At 37.5% G+C, this 18493-nt stretch overlaps 3 protein-coding genes across 5 annotated transcripts in view; 1 reads left to right on the top strand and 2 right to left on the bottom strand.

Annotated features, from left to right (window-relative positions):
- The window catches only part of LOC134626156 (septin-9-like), a 62757-nt gene that overhangs the window by 18559 nt on the left and 25705 nt on the right, over window positions 1-18493 (top strand). The gene's annotated exons all lie outside the window — the stretch shown is intronic.
- On the bottom strand, window positions 5852-8718 carry LOC134626157 (uncharacterized). Its single transcript, XM_063471722.1, has 2 exons — window positions 8644-8718; window positions 5852-7734 (listed from the first exon to the last, which is right to left on the bottom strand). Exon 2 carries the CDS (start codon window positions 7731-7733, stop codon window positions 6252-6254), a length of 1482 nt encoding a protein of 493 aa, XP_063327792.1. The 5' UTR covers window position 7734; window positions 8644-8718; the 3' UTR covers window positions 5852-6251.
- LOC134626158 (uncharacterized) lies at window positions 9873-15639 on the bottom strand. The gene is made up of 2 exons (XM_063471723.1): window positions 14620-15639; window positions 9873-13748 (listed from the first exon to the last, which is right to left on the bottom strand). Exon 2 carries the CDS (start codon window positions 13745-13747, stop codon window positions 12305-12307), a length of 1443 nt encoding a protein of 480 aa, XP_063327793.1. The 5' UTR covers window position 13748; window positions 14620-15639; the 3' UTR covers window positions 9873-12304.

Here is an 18493-nt window from a genome sequence, read left to right as displayed (position 1 = left end):
TCTTTAATAATAAATGTCAGCCTTTGGAAGTGTCTGTTTTCAGTTTTTGAACTGTCGTTGTATGCTTTTTTTTTTTTTTGCTTTTTTTTTTTTTTTAGTATTCTTCTTGGCTCTTGGTTTAAATGAAAGAAAGCATGCGTATTTGTGCAGGACATTTTTTGTTTTTCAGTTTATCGCTTATTTTGGTTGTTTGCTTTCCTATCTTGTCCAACTAAAACAGCGCATCGCTATACTGGTATGTGTGTGTGTGCCTTTGCTATCTGGAGACAGCTGTGCTCATAGGCTGCTCTCGCTGCTTAAGTAGTATGTAGGCGTAGGCGGCTGGGAGGTGGTACATTCCAAATCTGGAGGTCATAAAACATTTTACATAAAAATAGAAAGCCTCCAATTTCCACTTTTTTACATGGTGTCTCGCCTGTTTTTGACTCTGTCCACTGTTTTTCCCTTGCAGGCAGCTAGAGATTTATTTTGGTTGTTCTTCTACCTAAAGATATAAAAGACTTTTAAAACTTTTGTTTCTTAGATACCAGCATTGTTGTATCATTGAGCACATGTGCATTCTAATTATGTAAAATAAGCAAGGAAACGGCAGAGGATTAGATCTCAGCTTCTGCCACATTTGGCTCAGATTACACACTTCCTGCTCAGCCATGCATGTGGAGGGAGGCCCTGCAAGAAGCTTGGGAAGCTTCCAGCAATGAGCAGATAGGAGGCGGAGAGAGAGTCTAGAGTTTGTGGACAAGAAGGAAAGAGAGAGCCAAATGCATGGAGATGTGAAGCGTGGATAGAGACGATGTGCTTCCTGTAGTTTGTCTGCAGGGAGAAAACAATATGAGAAAAGCCCACTTTAGCATCCCGTCATTTGGAAATAAATCTAAACAGTTAGACCACACTGGTTCAACATCGTGCCCAAAGCGAGATTTTAATTACCATTTTCTCAACAACTCCACATAGCTTTGATGCAGGCCAAGCATTTGTTTTTGTTGGTAAATATTTTGACTTATTTTGGAAGGGGAAACGGGAAATGTTTTCAGTTTGTTGTTTACTTCTGTTGCCGCCTATGTCAGGTCTGCATCCGGTTGGGTGTCAGTGTTTTTTCTGAGACCCATTAGATTATTACTTAAAGCCTCTTCTGATTTATATGAAGTGGGACGTACTCCCCTTCGGGTGTCAGCTCATGTACGTACATGCCATGAGCGCATACATTCATCCTTGTGTAGATGGCGAGGGTTAAGAATGCCTCACGCCCAGGGGAGAGTGACTGATGAACATGCTGATAGGTGATAAGATGTTTTGTGGTGGCTGTTCGAGAGCACAGGAGGTAGTAATGACATGCTTTGCGTCGGTTGATTTGTCGCCTGTAACGATGAGCAGCTGTATTCAGTCTGAAGCAGGATGTGATCTCATGTTTACCCAAAGAGAGGGACACACATGCACACTCATTGTGTACACAGCTCAGTTTCCTGTTCCTGGCCTTGACCTTGATTTGTTTTGTCATGGATGCTGTGATACATATTGCAGAGTCAGTCAAATAGGCTTTGTTTTGCATAAACTTAATATGAAAAAAAAATTGCAGTATTTCCAGATTGAGTTTGTGGGTTGGGATGTCTGTTTGCATGCAGTAAGTTTCTCCTGCAAAAGGTTATTTGCAAAGGGCTTTATGAAAAATATCTGGGAAATTAGTCAGCTGCTCTCACCGTGCAAATTAACTCCACCCATACCACCTTTGACTGCAGCTGGATGATAGCGAGGATTGCCACAACAACAGCGGGCACCTTTTCAGAGAACCAGCTGCTATGGAAAACATGTGACAGGAAGTGGGGTTTGCTAACGCATTTGCAGGACTTAAAATTTGAAATTGTGATCTAAAGAAACTGTATGTAGTGGAAGTGTGTTCAGCATGTATGCTTTGCTCCCTGATTCACAAACAGCTCAATGTAAAGGGGTAGTTCAGAAGATTTTTTTTTTTTTTTATGTTAATGCAGGCATCTTTACACGGACAAAGCGATGATCACAGTTCAAGGCAAGGCAATACAGAGTCTGTCCTATAAATTTGTATCTGCTGCTTATATAGTGCAAAATAAAATACAGTGACTATGTGTTTCATGTGAAAGGACTGTAAGAAAAAAGAAATACACATAAATGCAATAGAATTCAAACTGTGGATGCATAACAATGCACCCCTCAGTAATGTGTTTTTGAGAGGGATACTGATTCTGAGTTTAAATATCACATTTATCTGCTGATGATGATGCCTGCAGCCATAAACAAACCACAGAAGTATCTTGACACCGATCTGTTAGAGTTTTTGCGACATGAATTGATATTTAACAATTTAAAACCTGTTGGAGCTCTATGATTGACTAACTATTGCATGCAAATTCATTTTCTATATGGCTCAAAGCCAGTTTCTCGTTACTTTACTGCAATTTCTTGCTGTTGACATACAGCACACAGCTGCGTAGAGCTTATATAGGATGATGATTTATTGGTCTGTTTCTCAGAGAAAACAACAATGGAAGACCAAGGCTTGAAATCCCTTTAAACCTGCTGCTCTGTGATTGTCATACATAAGTTTAGCTACACACTGTGATGCATACAAACAACAAAATAATATCACCACTGGTATTTCCTGTCTTTTTGCTTTAAAAAATGATAAAAAGCAGTATTTAAAATTTACAAGTGGTTAAGTAACACTGTTAATCAGCGCATATTACATTTTGTGTATTTTAAATTTTACACCATTCATTTTTATTTTTTTTTATGCCTCCGGTCTTCTTTGGATGCCTCACTCTGACAGCAGCGAGTTTGTATAAGTGTCTTTTAAAATACGTTAACTTAATGAGAAGAATTTTCACATCAGATTATGCATAAATACCAGAAAGTTTGAAAGGAGAAAAAGCAAAAGAAAAGTTTGAATATATTCTGTTATATACTCTTATATAATCTACTATTTTAGATTATGTCTGCTGTGTCTTGCCTCCTGCCATTGATTTACTTGCATTTCCAGCTCCATTTTTTGGCTTTTCTCAGTCCATCCTCTGCTTTATAAAGGTAACCTCAGTCCAGCTCATTCAAACTACCACAGGTCATTTTAAATTAAACTTAAGTAGTCAAAAACTTCGTAGTACAGGTGTTTAAAAATAAGTTAATAACCTGTGGTTCACAAAGCCATTTTTAGGCCAGAATTAAGTTTATCATACCTTGGAATGATGGCAAGTGAATGCAATTCAGCATTAGAAAAAACAAAGCAAGTTATTGTTTTAATTGGCTGGATGTATTTGTTTGTAATGATTGACATTTAGATCTTCCCCCAAAAAATCTAAAATTAGAAACGTTGTAGAAATATAGATATCTCCATATCCTGGCTGTACGTTTGTTTGAATGTTCAAATGCACGTCACACATTCATCGTGTAGCATTGAGCTTAACAGCTTGCACTTCAGCTCAAGCAGCTTGAGGTGAATTAGTTTAATTTCTCTGCACAAACAGCACATAAAAACATCTTGAAATAATAGCAATACCATATTAGGATTTTACACAACTGTTAATTTACAAAAAAAAAGCTGTTTTGGATGCATGTTTTAAGGCACTACTATTGTGTCGACCTAAATAAAATATAAAATACATAAAACATTGGTTGTTTTGTGGATAATTTTCTTACAAACAATCTCAAGTAATAAGAGCTAATGTATATAAAACTGATTACCATGCTTCAGTTAAACAAAACTGTGTGTCCTGTTATGTCTCTGTCTTATGTTTTGCTTAAGGGATGATACCAGTTCTTAACTGGCCTGAAGACAATTTCTATTTTCATGAAATGCTCCGTTTAAAAAAGGCGTTTTAACTGTTGTTTAATAAGCTGTTGAGCCATAGCTACGACACGTTCCATAATACTTAGTGCCTGAGGCTCACAGCTAATGATTTACGTGTTGTAAATAGTGAATATCAAAGGTGTTTTGTTGATTACACCTCTCTAATGCAATCTTTCCATGTGCTATCTTTCCTGAAGAGGTGTGCGTTTATGTAGGTGTGGAGCCAAACATGGAACTTGCAGCATCATGCTGAATTCCATTCCCATGCCGTGCACCTGCTTCCTTATTATTAATGAGGTCTCTTGGATTGTGAAGTATTTAACATAATTTCTTCTGCTACTTGCTTGAAACTAAAAAAAGTCCATTATGTTTTGGTTAACAAAGGAACACAGGAAGGGAACAAAAACCTTTTGATACAGTGAGCTCTATTTGCTGATTTTAAGGTTGCTTATAGTAACTGAGTGTGAACATCATGCACTGGGGTGTGAATTTAGGACAGTAATGACACATTATGCAGTTTTTGCTTTATTATGTGTTTAGTTTTATGTAATGTGATTGAAAGGATGTACAAAGAGGAAGTATGAAAGTGAATCCACAGCAGCTTTATTTTTGGATATTGGGTGTTTTTTTTTTTTTTTTTTTTTTGGGGGGGGGGGGGGGGGGGTTTGTTGTTGTTTTGTTGCTTTTGTGTGTGTGTGTGTGTGTGTGTGTGTCTGTGTTGTATATATTTTATATAAACACCTATGCGTTTTGAATTTGCATATTTTCATTTACAAAAATTAAACCTGTTAATGTTGTTAGCAAAACTAAATTAACGAATGTGCATGGATTAGGTGTCATTAATCGATTACTGATTCTTCCTAATCTGAATCACTCCAAGTCATAGCAGAAATGAGATATTTTCAGCCAATTGATGCTCTTCTGCTTTCTTCTTACAAAATGGTGGAAGTAGCTGATCAAATGTGTCAGCTTTCAGACTTTTAGAGACGGAACAAATAAGTGTCTGCTTGTCATTAAAACTTGGCTCTGGTCTCTTCACTAGAGAGTTCTTTGTACTACTATTTTCGCAAAGCTGAGCCTGCAACACTTTTAATGATGAGTCATTATCTTATGATCTTTTGGGTCTTGTGCTGGCCCTCTGAGTGCTATCCTCTTTTCACCGCATTAAAACAGTATTTATCTCTTTCACTCAAGCATAAAGGCCTTTTGATAGTTCTGCCTGGGACTTGGCTAGAAACGACGACTTGTGCATGTCACAAGGGATGGAAATGATTTATCCCTGACCCCAAAAAAATGTCTTGTGATTAGAAAAAGGAGAAACACCTGTCTCTGTAATTATGCACATCTAACTTTTAGAAAAAAACTTAATGTCACTGATGAAATGATGTTTAACAAACACAATTTTTGAGTCTTTTTCACAGGATGTTCTTCATTAAACTTTAGACCCATATACCACTTACAGCTTAACACACAGGACATTTATTCATCCAGGCAATTCATATTTTTGCAATCTTGTGCAAACAGCTGAGACAGCGGTGCGTCTTGTTTGACTAGATATGCTGGAGCATTGAAAAGCCTTTGCAGAGCAGCACTTTATCATGAACGATAAGGCCGTTACAGAAGACTTTGTACAGTTTTTTAAAAATGCATTTACACACTAGGACCTTTAATCCTAGCAGGTGATATCCAGTCCAGTCCTTTTCTGCGGCATGTCTCCGTAAAGGCGAGGTCTGCAGGATTTTAGCTTGAACCCTTAAGAGTCAAATCTTAATGCCACATTGCTGTAAAGGGGTCATCAACATAAGCATGTCATACACAGTTGAAATCAGTCTTTACAAAAAACATTTTCAAAAACGGAAGGAAAAAATAATACAAACACAGAATACATTCAAAATGTAGAGGCAAAATGTCGCGCACACACCAGCAAATCTTTTGGAGACGCACAGAAGCCATTGTGTCCGTTTTCCATAAGGTAAAAAAAAAAAAAATTTTTAAATATAAAAAATTCCCCATAGAAATCTTAACACTGATCCCATGGATGTCTTCCTTTTTCCATAAATGGACATTTAACAGTGCTCTGTGATTATGGGCTGATGAATACATTGTTTCTGATTGACTCAAACCCAGTTCATCACTGCTTTACAAAAACTTCTGACCACATGAAGTACAGCACATTAGTACCAGTATCTCTGCAATGAGCTCTTACAGGCTCATGTCTGTTTTCAGCAGAAGACAGCATAGCCTGAAGTACCTTTACATCTACTACTATATGATTGTTTTAACTAAAAATCTACTTTTAAATATACAGTATGGACATCACTGGTCTGGTATCTTATTTTGCCTTTTTTAATTTAATAAAAATCATTCAGCTGTTATTTGAAAGGGCATATGTACAGGTTAATTTAATATTTCTATCTTAAATTTTGTTTCAATATCTTTATTCCCCCCAGGGTGAGGTTCTTGCTTTCTCTATTTCATCCTGCATAATGAAGCGTGCTTGCACTCCTGGGGCAATTGTCATACCTGACTCGTACTCGTACACATCATAAAACATGTCCTGAAAATCAGTGTTTTCTTTGAATTTTGTTGCCCACTGCCATTGCCACCATTCGTGGTTTTTTGTGGCTTTATTTTCAGAGCTATAGAAGCCTACCCATGCGTTTTTAAATTCAGACTTCCAGTTGTGGAAAGACTCATTCATTATTAAGCGAGCGCAAGCCTTGCCGTCTTTTGCAAAGAGTTGCAGGTTAACATCATAACCCGGTATTTTCACAGCTTTGGGGTTTTTAAACACACTGCCTCTGTCTATCTCATCTCCTAATGATTTCCAGAAGCAACATAGAGTCCTGGCTTCATGCAGTCGTGCCTGAAGGCCTTCATTCAGGGGTACTGATGTATCATAACTGCCCGACCCTCTGTTCCCAATAGATTTGTAAGTGAGAGCGTCCTCTTCCTCATCATTCTTGTAAAGTGCCACCATCACACCTTCTTTAAGAAGATGTCTAGGAACATCGCTCCAAATAATTCTGGCATTTCCCTTTTTTCCAGTTGTCACCTTCAGTGTTATCTCATCTCTATGATCCGCTTGAATTTGTGCAAACATTCCAACAGGATTATTATGCCTGCTTTCTGGGATATTGATCACAAAATCAGTTTGTGTGTTCCTTCTTGGTGTTGGCTGAGGTCTGTTGTTGTGTTTGTGAGTGGAGTATTTCTCCTGGATCACAATAAACAAAAACAGCCCAAGACAAGCAAGCTCACCCCACGTGTTTCTTATCTGCCATAGTTGGGAATCATCAGCATGGCTTCCAAAGCGGTCTCTGAGATACGTCAGTGAGCTCATGTCATTTTCTTCCACAGAAAACTCTCTGATCTCCGTCAGCAGATTGGTAGTGACCTGATATGTATGCTCTGGATTATACCTCGTGCCCTGATTTTCAGATGGCTCATAATGCTGTGTGATATACACTTGATCGATCCTTTGTGAAGTTTGGCGTCCCACGTTCTGCTCCCTGACCCTGAATATGATCCTGTCCCTGTTTCTCGCTGGGTACTCCGCCCGTGGGTGGATGACATAATATGGCAGTGGCAGCGATGTTTGTTGATTGATGTTACCAACAGTGTAGTATCGGTATCCCCTCGGCAGTGGATCTAACACCCTCTCGTAGTTTCCGTAATGATGTGAGCTGAATTCTCCACTATTTGGGTCAAAGGTCAGCAGGATGATGTTGTTGTTGTCGATGTCAATTTCATTAGCAAACCAGTAGAGCAACAGGAGGCTGTGTTTGGGCACCGTTTGTCCAAAGTCGATTGACTTTAGATCACTGATTGAATTCAGTGTCCGTTTTCCAGCTAACACAGAGGTTAGGGTCAGGAGGAGAGCCACACAGCAGCTCGTGATTCTTCCTGTCTTCAACATCCTGTAGAGAGATTTAAGAGTTGGTGGTTTCATTATTCATCTAGACTCTACATCCTCACCTTACATTTGTTCATATTTTGATGATCTTTTTCCTGGTGGTCTTTAAACATTAGACATGTTCATATAAACAGTGAAACAGGTTTTGCCAGTTATCTTTCCTTTGGCTAATCCCATAATGCAGTGTTGACTTAGGTTAACATGAGGATCGTGTCTCAGTGTGTGTTTTTCATGAGCCAGATCATTTGGTTAAACAACAGGAGTGCGCTTTCCTGGCTCGTCATTGAGTACAAATTCTGTTTTTGTTTTTTCTTTTTTTTTTTTTTAAATTAAGCCAGAAAGTTTTGAACCAAGGTTTATATGTGTGCTCATGAACTACTGAAATTATTGAATGCAACTGCATGAGTAAACCTGAATATTGTTTTTACAAACATGACTTTGAAAACATTAACACCAATGTCTGTATTATTTTTAATACTGAACATACTTGGCTGTTTGCTAAAATTCTAATGACACTGTTCCTCATGCAATGTTTATGATAACTGCCTTTGTCAAATGAATAAATGATCCACAAGACAAGCTGTTACAAAGTGCTCTGTAGACTATCAGTGTAATAAAGACCATTAGAACCAGTGAATTGCATAACATCCTGCTTCAAATAGAGAAAATGATTCTGTGGGTCAATAAAGCTGTAGAAAGTGAGGTAAAATATTAATTGTGTGGTTTTCTTTTATGATAAAAGATATATTAGAAGTACGTAATACTACAAAAGACTGTCAATGTTCAATTTTTGTAACTTACTACATACAATACTAAAATAACGTGAGAAGCAGAGAAGCCTTCACACATAAAATCTAGAGTTAAATCAGTCACAAATTCATTCAAAATCCCACCAAAAAGTAAGAGGGCTTACCTGCGTTAGTCTGTTGCTGTCATGTGTCTGAGCTCTTTGTTTGTGTAGGAGCAGAGGTAACTCCCTTTAGGTTGCCGTTTCCGTGTAAATGAAACCAAAGCAGCCAGCAAGGCTAGTACTAACAGGAAGTTTTCTAATACATCTGTCTGCATGAAACCACCTCCTGTAATAGCAAGCAACAGAATACTGTTTCAGCATTTTAGCTGGCTTTACAGCCACGTTTCTAGATACAAACACTGATTATTTGTCATTTTTAAGAGCAGGTTTAGGATGAAGTGTCTGACTGTTGGGAGAGCGACTGAGCCAAATTTGGTTAAATATTAGTCAGTATTACCTGAAGCCTTATCAAGTCTATCAGGTCTTTGTAAGTACTTTTATATGTATGTGTCACAACTCTTGACCTCCTAGAGTGGATTGAAATACTTGCACGTCAGTGTCTTAATTTTTATTCGCTTTTTTAATATATATATATATGTATGTGGAATACTAGCCTCAAACACTTGACTTCTTTTTTTTTTTTCTTCTTCTTTTTTGGTCGTTTGCCATTATTAGGCAACAGAAAGAGTCACTTGGTTACCTGCTATTTGTTATTCACTATGTTGTGAAACATGGAAGACGTGCAACGAACATTCCCAGATGGATTTAAAGCAAGTGAATCATGCATTGTTTTTAGGTCAGTAGGTCACCAGGACAATGTATTTTTTTTTTTATTTGTTTATATTCTCTCAAACTAATATATCTAATACGAACATAATAACACTTCTGCTTCAAGGCAGGTACGTGTTAATACACTTAACTCAGTAATTATATTACATTTACAATGTTGTCTTTACTTACATTGCAAAAGTTCTTCAGTTATCTGCATATTGAATGGATAGAGCAGATAAAAGAAATGGATGTGAATTCATTTCGTGTGCTTGAGAAGCAAAATGGAACAGACATGCATTTCATACACCACAGGGTAAACTGCACCCATGACAGAAACAATCGTATTATGCTATTAACGCATCATCAGCTCTTTGCAAGCATCTGAACAGATGGCATGATAACACACAGCTAGCCAAGAACCCATTGTGATCATAAAGTTGACTGTATGCTGACCCCAGCCCAGCAGCCAGAGCCTGCTCATATAGCGTAGGCACTGATGAGCCTTACATTCTACGTATCTGCTTGTTTGTGTTTCTAAAGTTGGTTATGACACATCACAAAATAACCATTGCACACACAAAAATGGTTTAATGAACACACACTTTTCAAGGTGACAGAAGAAATACAAAAAACATCTAGAAAATACATGTTTATTCAACATACGAGAGATTCATCGATCAGAGCAATTGTCCTTTTTTCTTACAAATATGTGGCGCAACTACATCATACATAGTAAGCACCAATTTATGTAGTTCAAATGCTAAAAATATATTTAGAAATCCCAAACATTTCATTTCAAGCATTCTATGCAAGATTTAGAAAGCAAATCCATACAGCACAAAGTAAAGTTAAATATTGTACGCTTTGCAGCCATCTGTAACAACTCCTGCTGGATTTTTGTTTCCATGTTTAATTACACATCCTGCTGGTGGTCGTGGCCTTTTCTTGGTGAACAGTGAGGCGGGTATAGCTTGGTTTAGTTGATATCTAGAGCATGTTGTGCCTCTTTGTGTTATTTACTGGTTTGAAGGCAAGGCAGTGTGCTAATCTGTTTATATATCAGCGATTACTCAACAGTCATTCAAAGTATTTTACGAAATCTGATTAAAATAACTTTATTTTTGAAGAGAATATATGTAGTAAAATGACTTGATGAATGAACAGAAAAGTATAATGAGTAAAAATTACTTTAAAAATGTTAAAAAACATACAACACAGATTAAAAACATATGTAAATATAGTGTAAAACAGGTAAACAATGATAGTAAATATCATTGAACACCTTTTTAATGAGAGCAGTTTATGTGATGTGACATTGATGAAATCCTGATTGGAAGATTTCATAGTAGAAATTTGATTTAAAAACTCAGTCTCAGTAATCTTCCCAATAAATGGAAGATTTGAAATAGGCCAATAATTACTAATGGCCTCACTATCTGAATTTGTCCTTTTTTCTTTTTCAAGAGGGTTTGAAAAATGCAGTCTTCAATGATACAGAAGAAATACCAGGAAAAAAAGGTCAGGAGCTAAGGTGCTGAAAAAAGTAAAAACTTGCTAGGAGTGTATCAAGACAGCAAGTAAGAATAATGATGTAACACTGTTCAAGGATTCTGTAGTCGGTAACAGTCAATTCTAACAGAGAAGCTCGATTTAAACTATGTGCTGATGTTGATTTTAGTTAAATTAGTCCTTGCACACATATGACAGGCGGGGGAAACAGAAGAATGAGAATAAGATGTTGGAGAAGCCCTGATTCCAAAGGTGCTATCTCAGAGTCGTGTTGTTTCCTTGTGTTGCAGCCTGTGATAGGTTATTTAGGTTAGAGTTGTAGCTTTCCAGAGGCCCGTACTATGAAGAAAGTTCTACACACCCAGGGTATCTTTCTGTTATTTGGATTTACTTACTCTAACATCAGCAATTGAATAAACAGTCACACGAAGCTAGTTATTAACTCATTAACTCCAGGGTTTTCCCTGCATGTTCACATGAAACGGTTGGTCAGATGCTGCCAACACCAATCTAAAAGGGGTGTTTCATAGGTCATATGACTTTTCCTCCACACAAAATGATCCCTATGAGTTTGCTATCACAGACCTTATCAGATGATGATAAAATGTTGATCAAAATTATGCAAAGAACATAAACTGTAAAATGCAACACTGTTGCAAAAAGGATGAGAGAAAATCATTAATCTTATGACTTAGTGCAGTGAGTGGTAAAGTAAACATTTTAATTCACGTTAATTATTTTATGGCTGAGTGCATGCTCTGTGCTGTTGATTATTTCTAAGGTGATGGATGCACATTACAGCTGTTTATACTAGATGCATTTGAGCATTAAAACTTACTGTCCCACAGGCTAATAAAGGAGATGTTGAAATGACTTCAGTTTGGCTGCAGATCAAAGTGACTTTCGTTTTATTTGTTGAATAGGTATTCTTGGTGTTTTTTCTGTGTCCAAGTTGCTGTATTATAAGATTTGGCAGCATTTTTGTGAAGTATAAAAACATTTATACTTATTTATTTATTTTTTCAATGTTACTATGTTTACAGACTTTTAATTACCATTTGATAATATGTCTGGTTTAGGTTGCATAGGGATCATTTTGTGTATATGATCTATGAAATGCTCCTTTGAGATCAGTCAGATGCTAAGACCACCCTTTTCATGTGAAAGAAGCTGGGAGTTAACTTGGCAAGTTGATAATCAGCTTCGTATGACTATGTATCCTGATCACCAGTGAATCCAGCTAATTGAAAGATACTCTGGGTTTGCTTCATAGTATAGGGCCAGGCCACTTGACAACAATAAACAACAACCATATGTTTATAATGTCCCATAGCAGGGAATCATGATTGTTTCTTCAAAAGTGGTCTCTAGAAACCTTTCTGATCACTCTTAAGAGGCTGGTAATGACCTGCAATTAAAATCTGCTGCTAACACTTGTCTCTACTTTCTTTTTTTGGCTTTTTAAAAAACATTATTCAATCAGTATTTAAAGGAGTAAATTTCTTCATTCAGCCCAGGGTGAGGTTCTTGCTTTCTCTATTTCATGCTGCAGTATGAAGCGTACTTGCACTCCTGCGGCAATTGTCATGTCTGACTCGTACTCGTACACATTATAATTGTCCTGAGAATTGTTTTCTTTGAATTTTGTTGCCCATTGCCATTGCCACCATTCATAGTTTTTTGTGGCTTTATTTTCAGAGCTATAGAAACCTACCCATGCGTTTTTAAATTCAGACTTCCAGTTATGGAAAGACTTTGTCACTATTAAGCGAGCACAAGCCTTGCCGTCTTTTGCAAAGAGTTGCAGGTTAGCATTGTAACCTGTTATATTCACAGCTTTGGGGTTTTTAAACTCACTGCCTCTGTCTATCTCCTTTCCTACTGAAATCCAGAAGAAAAATCGAGTCCTAACCTCATGCAGTCGTACCTGAAGGCCTTCATTCAGGGGTACTGATGTGTCATAACTACCTGACACTATGTTCCCAATACATATAGAAATCAGGGCTTTCTCTTCCTGATTATTCTGGTAAAGTGCCACCATCACATTTCGTTTAAGAAGGTCACTATGAACATTGCTCCAAATAATTCTGGCGTTTCCACTTTCGCCTGTTGTCACCTTCAGTTTTATCCCATTTCTATGATCCACTTGATCTTTTGCAGACATCCCAGAAGTGACATTTTGCCTGCTCTCAAAATCAGGTTGTGTGTTCCTTCTTGGTGCTGGCTGACGTCTGCTGTTGCGTTTGTGAGAGGAACACTTTTCTGGGATCACAATAAACAAAAACAGTCCAAGACAAGCAAGGTCATCCCAGATATCCATAATGTCCCATAGCTGGGAATCATCAGCACTGCTTCCAAAGTGGTCTCTGAGAGACCTCATTGAGTTGATGTTATTGCGGTCCAAGGAAAACTTTCTGATTGCTCTTAGGAGGCAGACGGTGACTGGATATGTATGTTGTGGATCATAATCTGTCCCTTGATCTTCATATGGCTCATAATGCTGTGTGATATAGACTTGATCTATTATCCGTGCTGCATTCTGCTGCCTGACTCTAATTATAATGCGAACCCTGTTACTTTCCTCAATGTCCGACTCCGCGACATAATCTGGAAGTTCCAGTGATGCATCTTGGTAGATATTACCAACAGTGTAGTATTGGTATCCCCTCGGCAGTGGGTCTAACAGCTCTTCATTGTTGCGATAATAATGTGAGCCATAAGCACCACTGTTTAGGTCAAAGGTCAGCAAGATGTCATCGTTATTGTTAATGTCAATTTCATTGGCAAACCAGTGGAGCAAGCGGAGGCTGTACTCAGGCACAGACTGGCCAAAGCCTACCGTCTTCAGGTCACTGATTGAATTGAGCGCTCGTCTTACAGCTGACACAGAGGAGAGGGTCAGGAGGAGAGCAACACAGCAGCTGATTTGTCCTGATATCTTCAACATCCTGTAGAGAGATTTAAGAAGTTACTGGTTTCATTATTCATCTCTGCATCTTTACCTTACATTTGTTCATATTTTCCCAGTGGTCTTTAAACATTAGACATGTGTCCATATGAACCCTGCAGTAAGCTTTGCTAGTTATTGTGTGTCCGGGTGTGTGAGTGTGTCCGGGTGTGTGTTCGTGTGTGTCTGGGTGTGTGTACGTTTTGAGCTTTCCTGGTCCTTAAGTACAAGTTTGTCTGCTTCTAATTAAGCCAGAATGTTTTGTCCTGACGTTTGTTTGTGGGCTCATGAGCTGCTAAAATACAATTGCATGAGTAAACCTGAATATTTCCAAAAGCATTATCAAATTAATGTCTGTATTGACAGTTTTTTGTTTTTTTTTAACACAGAATATACTTACTGATATAGCTGTGTGCTACAATGATGCTGCTGCTCATGCAGTGTTTATTATGATTGCTGCCTTTTCAGGAAGTAAAACAATCCACAACACAAAATATCGCAAAGTGCTCTGTAGACTCTGTGTAATAGAGACCAATGGTAACAATCCATCACATAAAAGCCTGCTTCAAGTATTGAAATGCATTCGGTGGGTCAATAAAGCCATAGAAAGAGTTGAATGTATGTTGTGTGGTTTTCTTCTTCTGTGTGAAAGGGTGCATTAGAAGTGTGTAATCCTCAAAGAGACAGTCGACTCTCAGTATTTATTGTAACTTTCTCCATATAAATTCCTCGTGCAATGCTGTTAGCTGCACTGTCATGTAAATAATTTTCCATTCAGAATAAATTCTAAGCAGAGAAGCCTTTACAATAAAACCTAGAGTTAATCAGTCTCCAAATGATTCAAATTAGCAGCAGAAAGTAAGAGAGCTTACCTGCCTTAGCCTGCTTCTGCCAGTGTCTGAGCTCTCTGTGTAGGAGCAGACGTAACTCACGTTAGGTTTCTGTTTCCCTGAAAATGAAACTAAAGCAGCTCGAAAGGCGAGCGGTAACGGGAAGTTTCATAATACAGCTGTTTGCATGAAACCTCATCCTCATGGAGAAAAACAGAACAGTATTTTAGTTGGGTACACAGCCAAGTGTCACTTTTACATGTAAGTGCCACAGCTCTCGACCTTCCTTTGCACATAATCATTTTTTTGTTTCTTTGTTTTGTTTTGTTTTTAAAGCAGATTATTGGCCTCAAACACTTTTTTCCGTTTTTTAAAATCTTTTGCCATTATCAGAAAGTGTAGAAATCTACGTAGTACATTGCAAACCGCATATCAGCTATGTTGTAAAACATAGAAGAGCCAGATGAAATTGAATCAAGTGAATCTTGTTTGTTATAGCCCAGTACCTAACCAGGCCACACAGTTAATTTACTTTTTAAGCGAGACTAATATATCGAATACAACATTTGAGTCAACACAGTTATAACACATCACATAAAATGACTGTCCCCAATTAAAAATACAGTTTAATGAGCACAACATTTTAAAAATGCAATACAATACCAAAACGGTAACACATCACGTCTCTGTCATTCATCCGTCAGAGCAATTGTCCGTTCTCCTCCCTGGATGAATTTGCTGGTAGTCACTACTGTTGATTAGACTTGATTAGATATTTTACAAATACAAATGCACAATTTTGAGTAGTCCATATACAAAATGTTGATTTTTGTGACTTGCTGTCAAAATGATTTATTACAAGCATGCTATAACCAAATCTAACACAAAATAAACTCATATAGTCCAGGTTAAAACAAAAATGGAAAAAAATAAAAATAAATAACGACATGGTTGCAAATTGTACAGCAGAAACTATTAGTCATGTAGTCAAACTCAGATAACTGCCCTGTTGTCCCGGTCAAAACAAAGATGCTCCTGGTTCTCTGGTCCTGAGCATAATTTCAGTTACTGATTAAACTATACTCTGTATTTATTTGCTGATGGCAAAAAGATAAAAAAAAAATAAAAAATGAAGACAACAACAACCAAAGCGATCAACCAATCGTTGTTCCAACCATTAGGTTGTCCATTTCTTCTTGTTGCAGCCTGCCTGTTTCCAGTGTCCCATGACTGGGACGCGTTTACACGATGTATCGGTGAGTTGTCCATATGAGCCCTTCTGATCTCTCTTAGGAGGTTAGTAGAGATCAGGTACGTTTGTTCTGGATCGTACTCTGACCTTTGGTAGTCAAATCTCTGATAATGCTGTGTAATATAGACTTGGTCTACTCTCTGTGACTGCTCCCTGACTCTAATTATGATTCGGGCCCTGTTTCTCCTATGAGATGGAAGCTGGAGTGATGTCTGTTGATTGACATTACCAAGAGTGTAGTATCTGTACCCCCTTGGCAATTCATCTAGCAACCCCTCAAAGTTGCCGTAATGATGTGAGCCATAATCGCAGTGTGGGTCAAAGTTCAGTCGTATGACACCATTTGTATCAATTTCAATTTTGTTGGCAAACCAGCGGAGCAATTCTTGGCTCTCCATAGGTACCGATTGGCCAAATCTGACTGACTTTAGATCACTGACTGAATTGAGCATTCGTTTTACAGCTGAAACTGATGTAAAGATCAGGAGAGCCACACAGCAGCAGATGATCTTTCCTGACATCTTTATCAGCCTGTAGAGAGATTTAAGTTAGTGAAGTCATGCATTTTCAGTCCTTACAAGGTTTTTTTTTGTCTTTTTTGTGACCTGTGATGCATATAATAGTTATGATTACATATTTTTATCAACATGCTACCATTTACAAAAAGGACTTTAATTTTTCTTTCCTAGTCTGTAATTAAGCGTTAATCATTTGGTCGTACAAACACTGAAACAGTTTTTATTTACTTTTCCTGGTGAATGGTATTAGCCATTCATCAAGAAAAGTAAATTAAAGTTTTATTAAATTATTAAATCTTCTTAAATAAAGAGATTTTGTTTTTAACTTAAATTCAAAATTCTCTTGTTTTCCCAAAGAGTCTTAACTTCCTGAACAGGATCTGAGAGCTGGTGATGATAGGGGAGTGTCACACTAGTAACTCTTCATTTATAATCAAAACTTGTTTGATTTGTCCACCGATGCCTCCTGTCAGCTTCAGATAAACAAGAGGGCGGGATCACTGAACGGTCCGCTTAGAGTAATTAAACAAAGCAGATTTTGTTTAAGCGATTCCGAAAATGTTTTCATGTTTTATTAGATAAAGCCAGTTGCTAATCTTAATGAATTGTATTTCACGTTTTATTGGCCATGGCACTGGTTTCATGATGCTCCCGATAACTGTGTCAGGAAGTTATACAAATTAAAATTCAAAGCTTTAATACTAATCCTGCAGACTTGCAGATCATATTGAATGGAAGTATGTATGCTTGTAGTTAAACAAAAGGCATACGTAGTGCACTGTAACAGACTCCATGTCAAATCCACTTTGTTGTATATGTAATATTTTGTCACCTGTAGAATAGATTCTGCATTAGAGACGTGGGTAAATTCTTCACCAGTCGAGTAAGGAATTTGAAAATGAGGGAACTTACCTGTGTCGGTATGCTTCTCTCAGTCTGATCTATTTGTTGTGTGAGAGCAGTTGTAACTTCTTTTAGGTTTCGCTTTCCTTGTAAATAAATCCAGAGTGACGAGCTTTGACAGTTGCGAAGAGGATGTTGAAAAACAAGTCTCACTATTTGACTTCCTTCCGTTTTTAAAGACAAAAAAACATTTCAGTATCTTTGGTAGTTTGGCAGTCACGTGTCTGTTAACAGCTGATTATTGGCCATTTATGAGCAGACTTGTAATGGAAACTTTGAATATGGGCGTGTCTGCCTTATGGCAGGGTGACGAACTGTGACACTGCAGTAGTCTCTCCTGTAGCAAATGATCACAGACGAATTTCACACATTGTGCACATGTGTTTGAATTTGGTGTTTTTCTTGTATGATTTTGTTTTCTTAATTTAAGTTGTCATTGTTTAAAGGTGATCTGTAGTCATTATATAAAAACTTGAGATTATTTCTGTGTCCAAAAATATGTATGTGTCACAGCTCATGACTTTACTAGAGTGGATTGAAATATTTGCACATAATCTGTGTCTGCTTTTTGTTTGAGACGGATGTTTTTGTTTGTTTTAATGCAGGTTATTGGCCTCTAACACTTGCTGCATTTTTGGTCTTTTGCCATTATCAGGACGTGTAGAAATTTACACAGTGCACAACAAATATTATATCAGCTACGTTTTGAAACTTGGAAACACAGATGGATTTGAATCAAGTGAATCGTATATTTTATTATTTTTAGGCCATTAAGTCAAAGGCATTTCAAGATTACAGAGAAAATACAAAAGCATCAGTCAGATACACTCTTAATCAACATGTCTGTCATTTCTCCATCAGCATTATTGTCCTTGAGCCTCACCGGATGAATCTGCTGGGACTACTGTTAGATTAGACACGAGTAGACATTGTACAGATGATGCACAGTAAGAACCATTTTGAGTAGCTAATATACAAAATATTGATTTGGCCTTTTACTGCAAGCATGCTGTGGGTCTATCCATTTAAAACTTTCAAACTTAGCACAGAATTAACTCATATTAGAGAGTAAAAATAAAAAGTGAAAAGTGGAAAGTTTTATAACACTTTTACAAAATTTCTCGTCAGTCATCTAGTGGTACTACAGATGTTGCAACTGGCTAATTGTTTTTTTTTCCCAAAACAAGTGAAGGCCATGTTCAAAATAAAGATCCAGATGGTTTTCTGGTCCAACAGTTACAGT

Source organism: Pelmatolapia mariae, linkage group LG4 (genome assembly GCF_036321145.2).
Source record: "Pelmatolapia mariae isolate MD_Pm_ZW linkage group LG4, Pm_UMD_F_2, whole genome shotgun sequence".
Classification (NCBI taxonomy): domain Eukaryota; kingdom Metazoa; phylum Chordata; class Actinopteri; order Cichliformes; family Cichlidae; genus Pelmatolapia; species Pelmatolapia mariae.
This window is presented reverse-complemented; position numbering and strand designations above follow the sequence as displayed.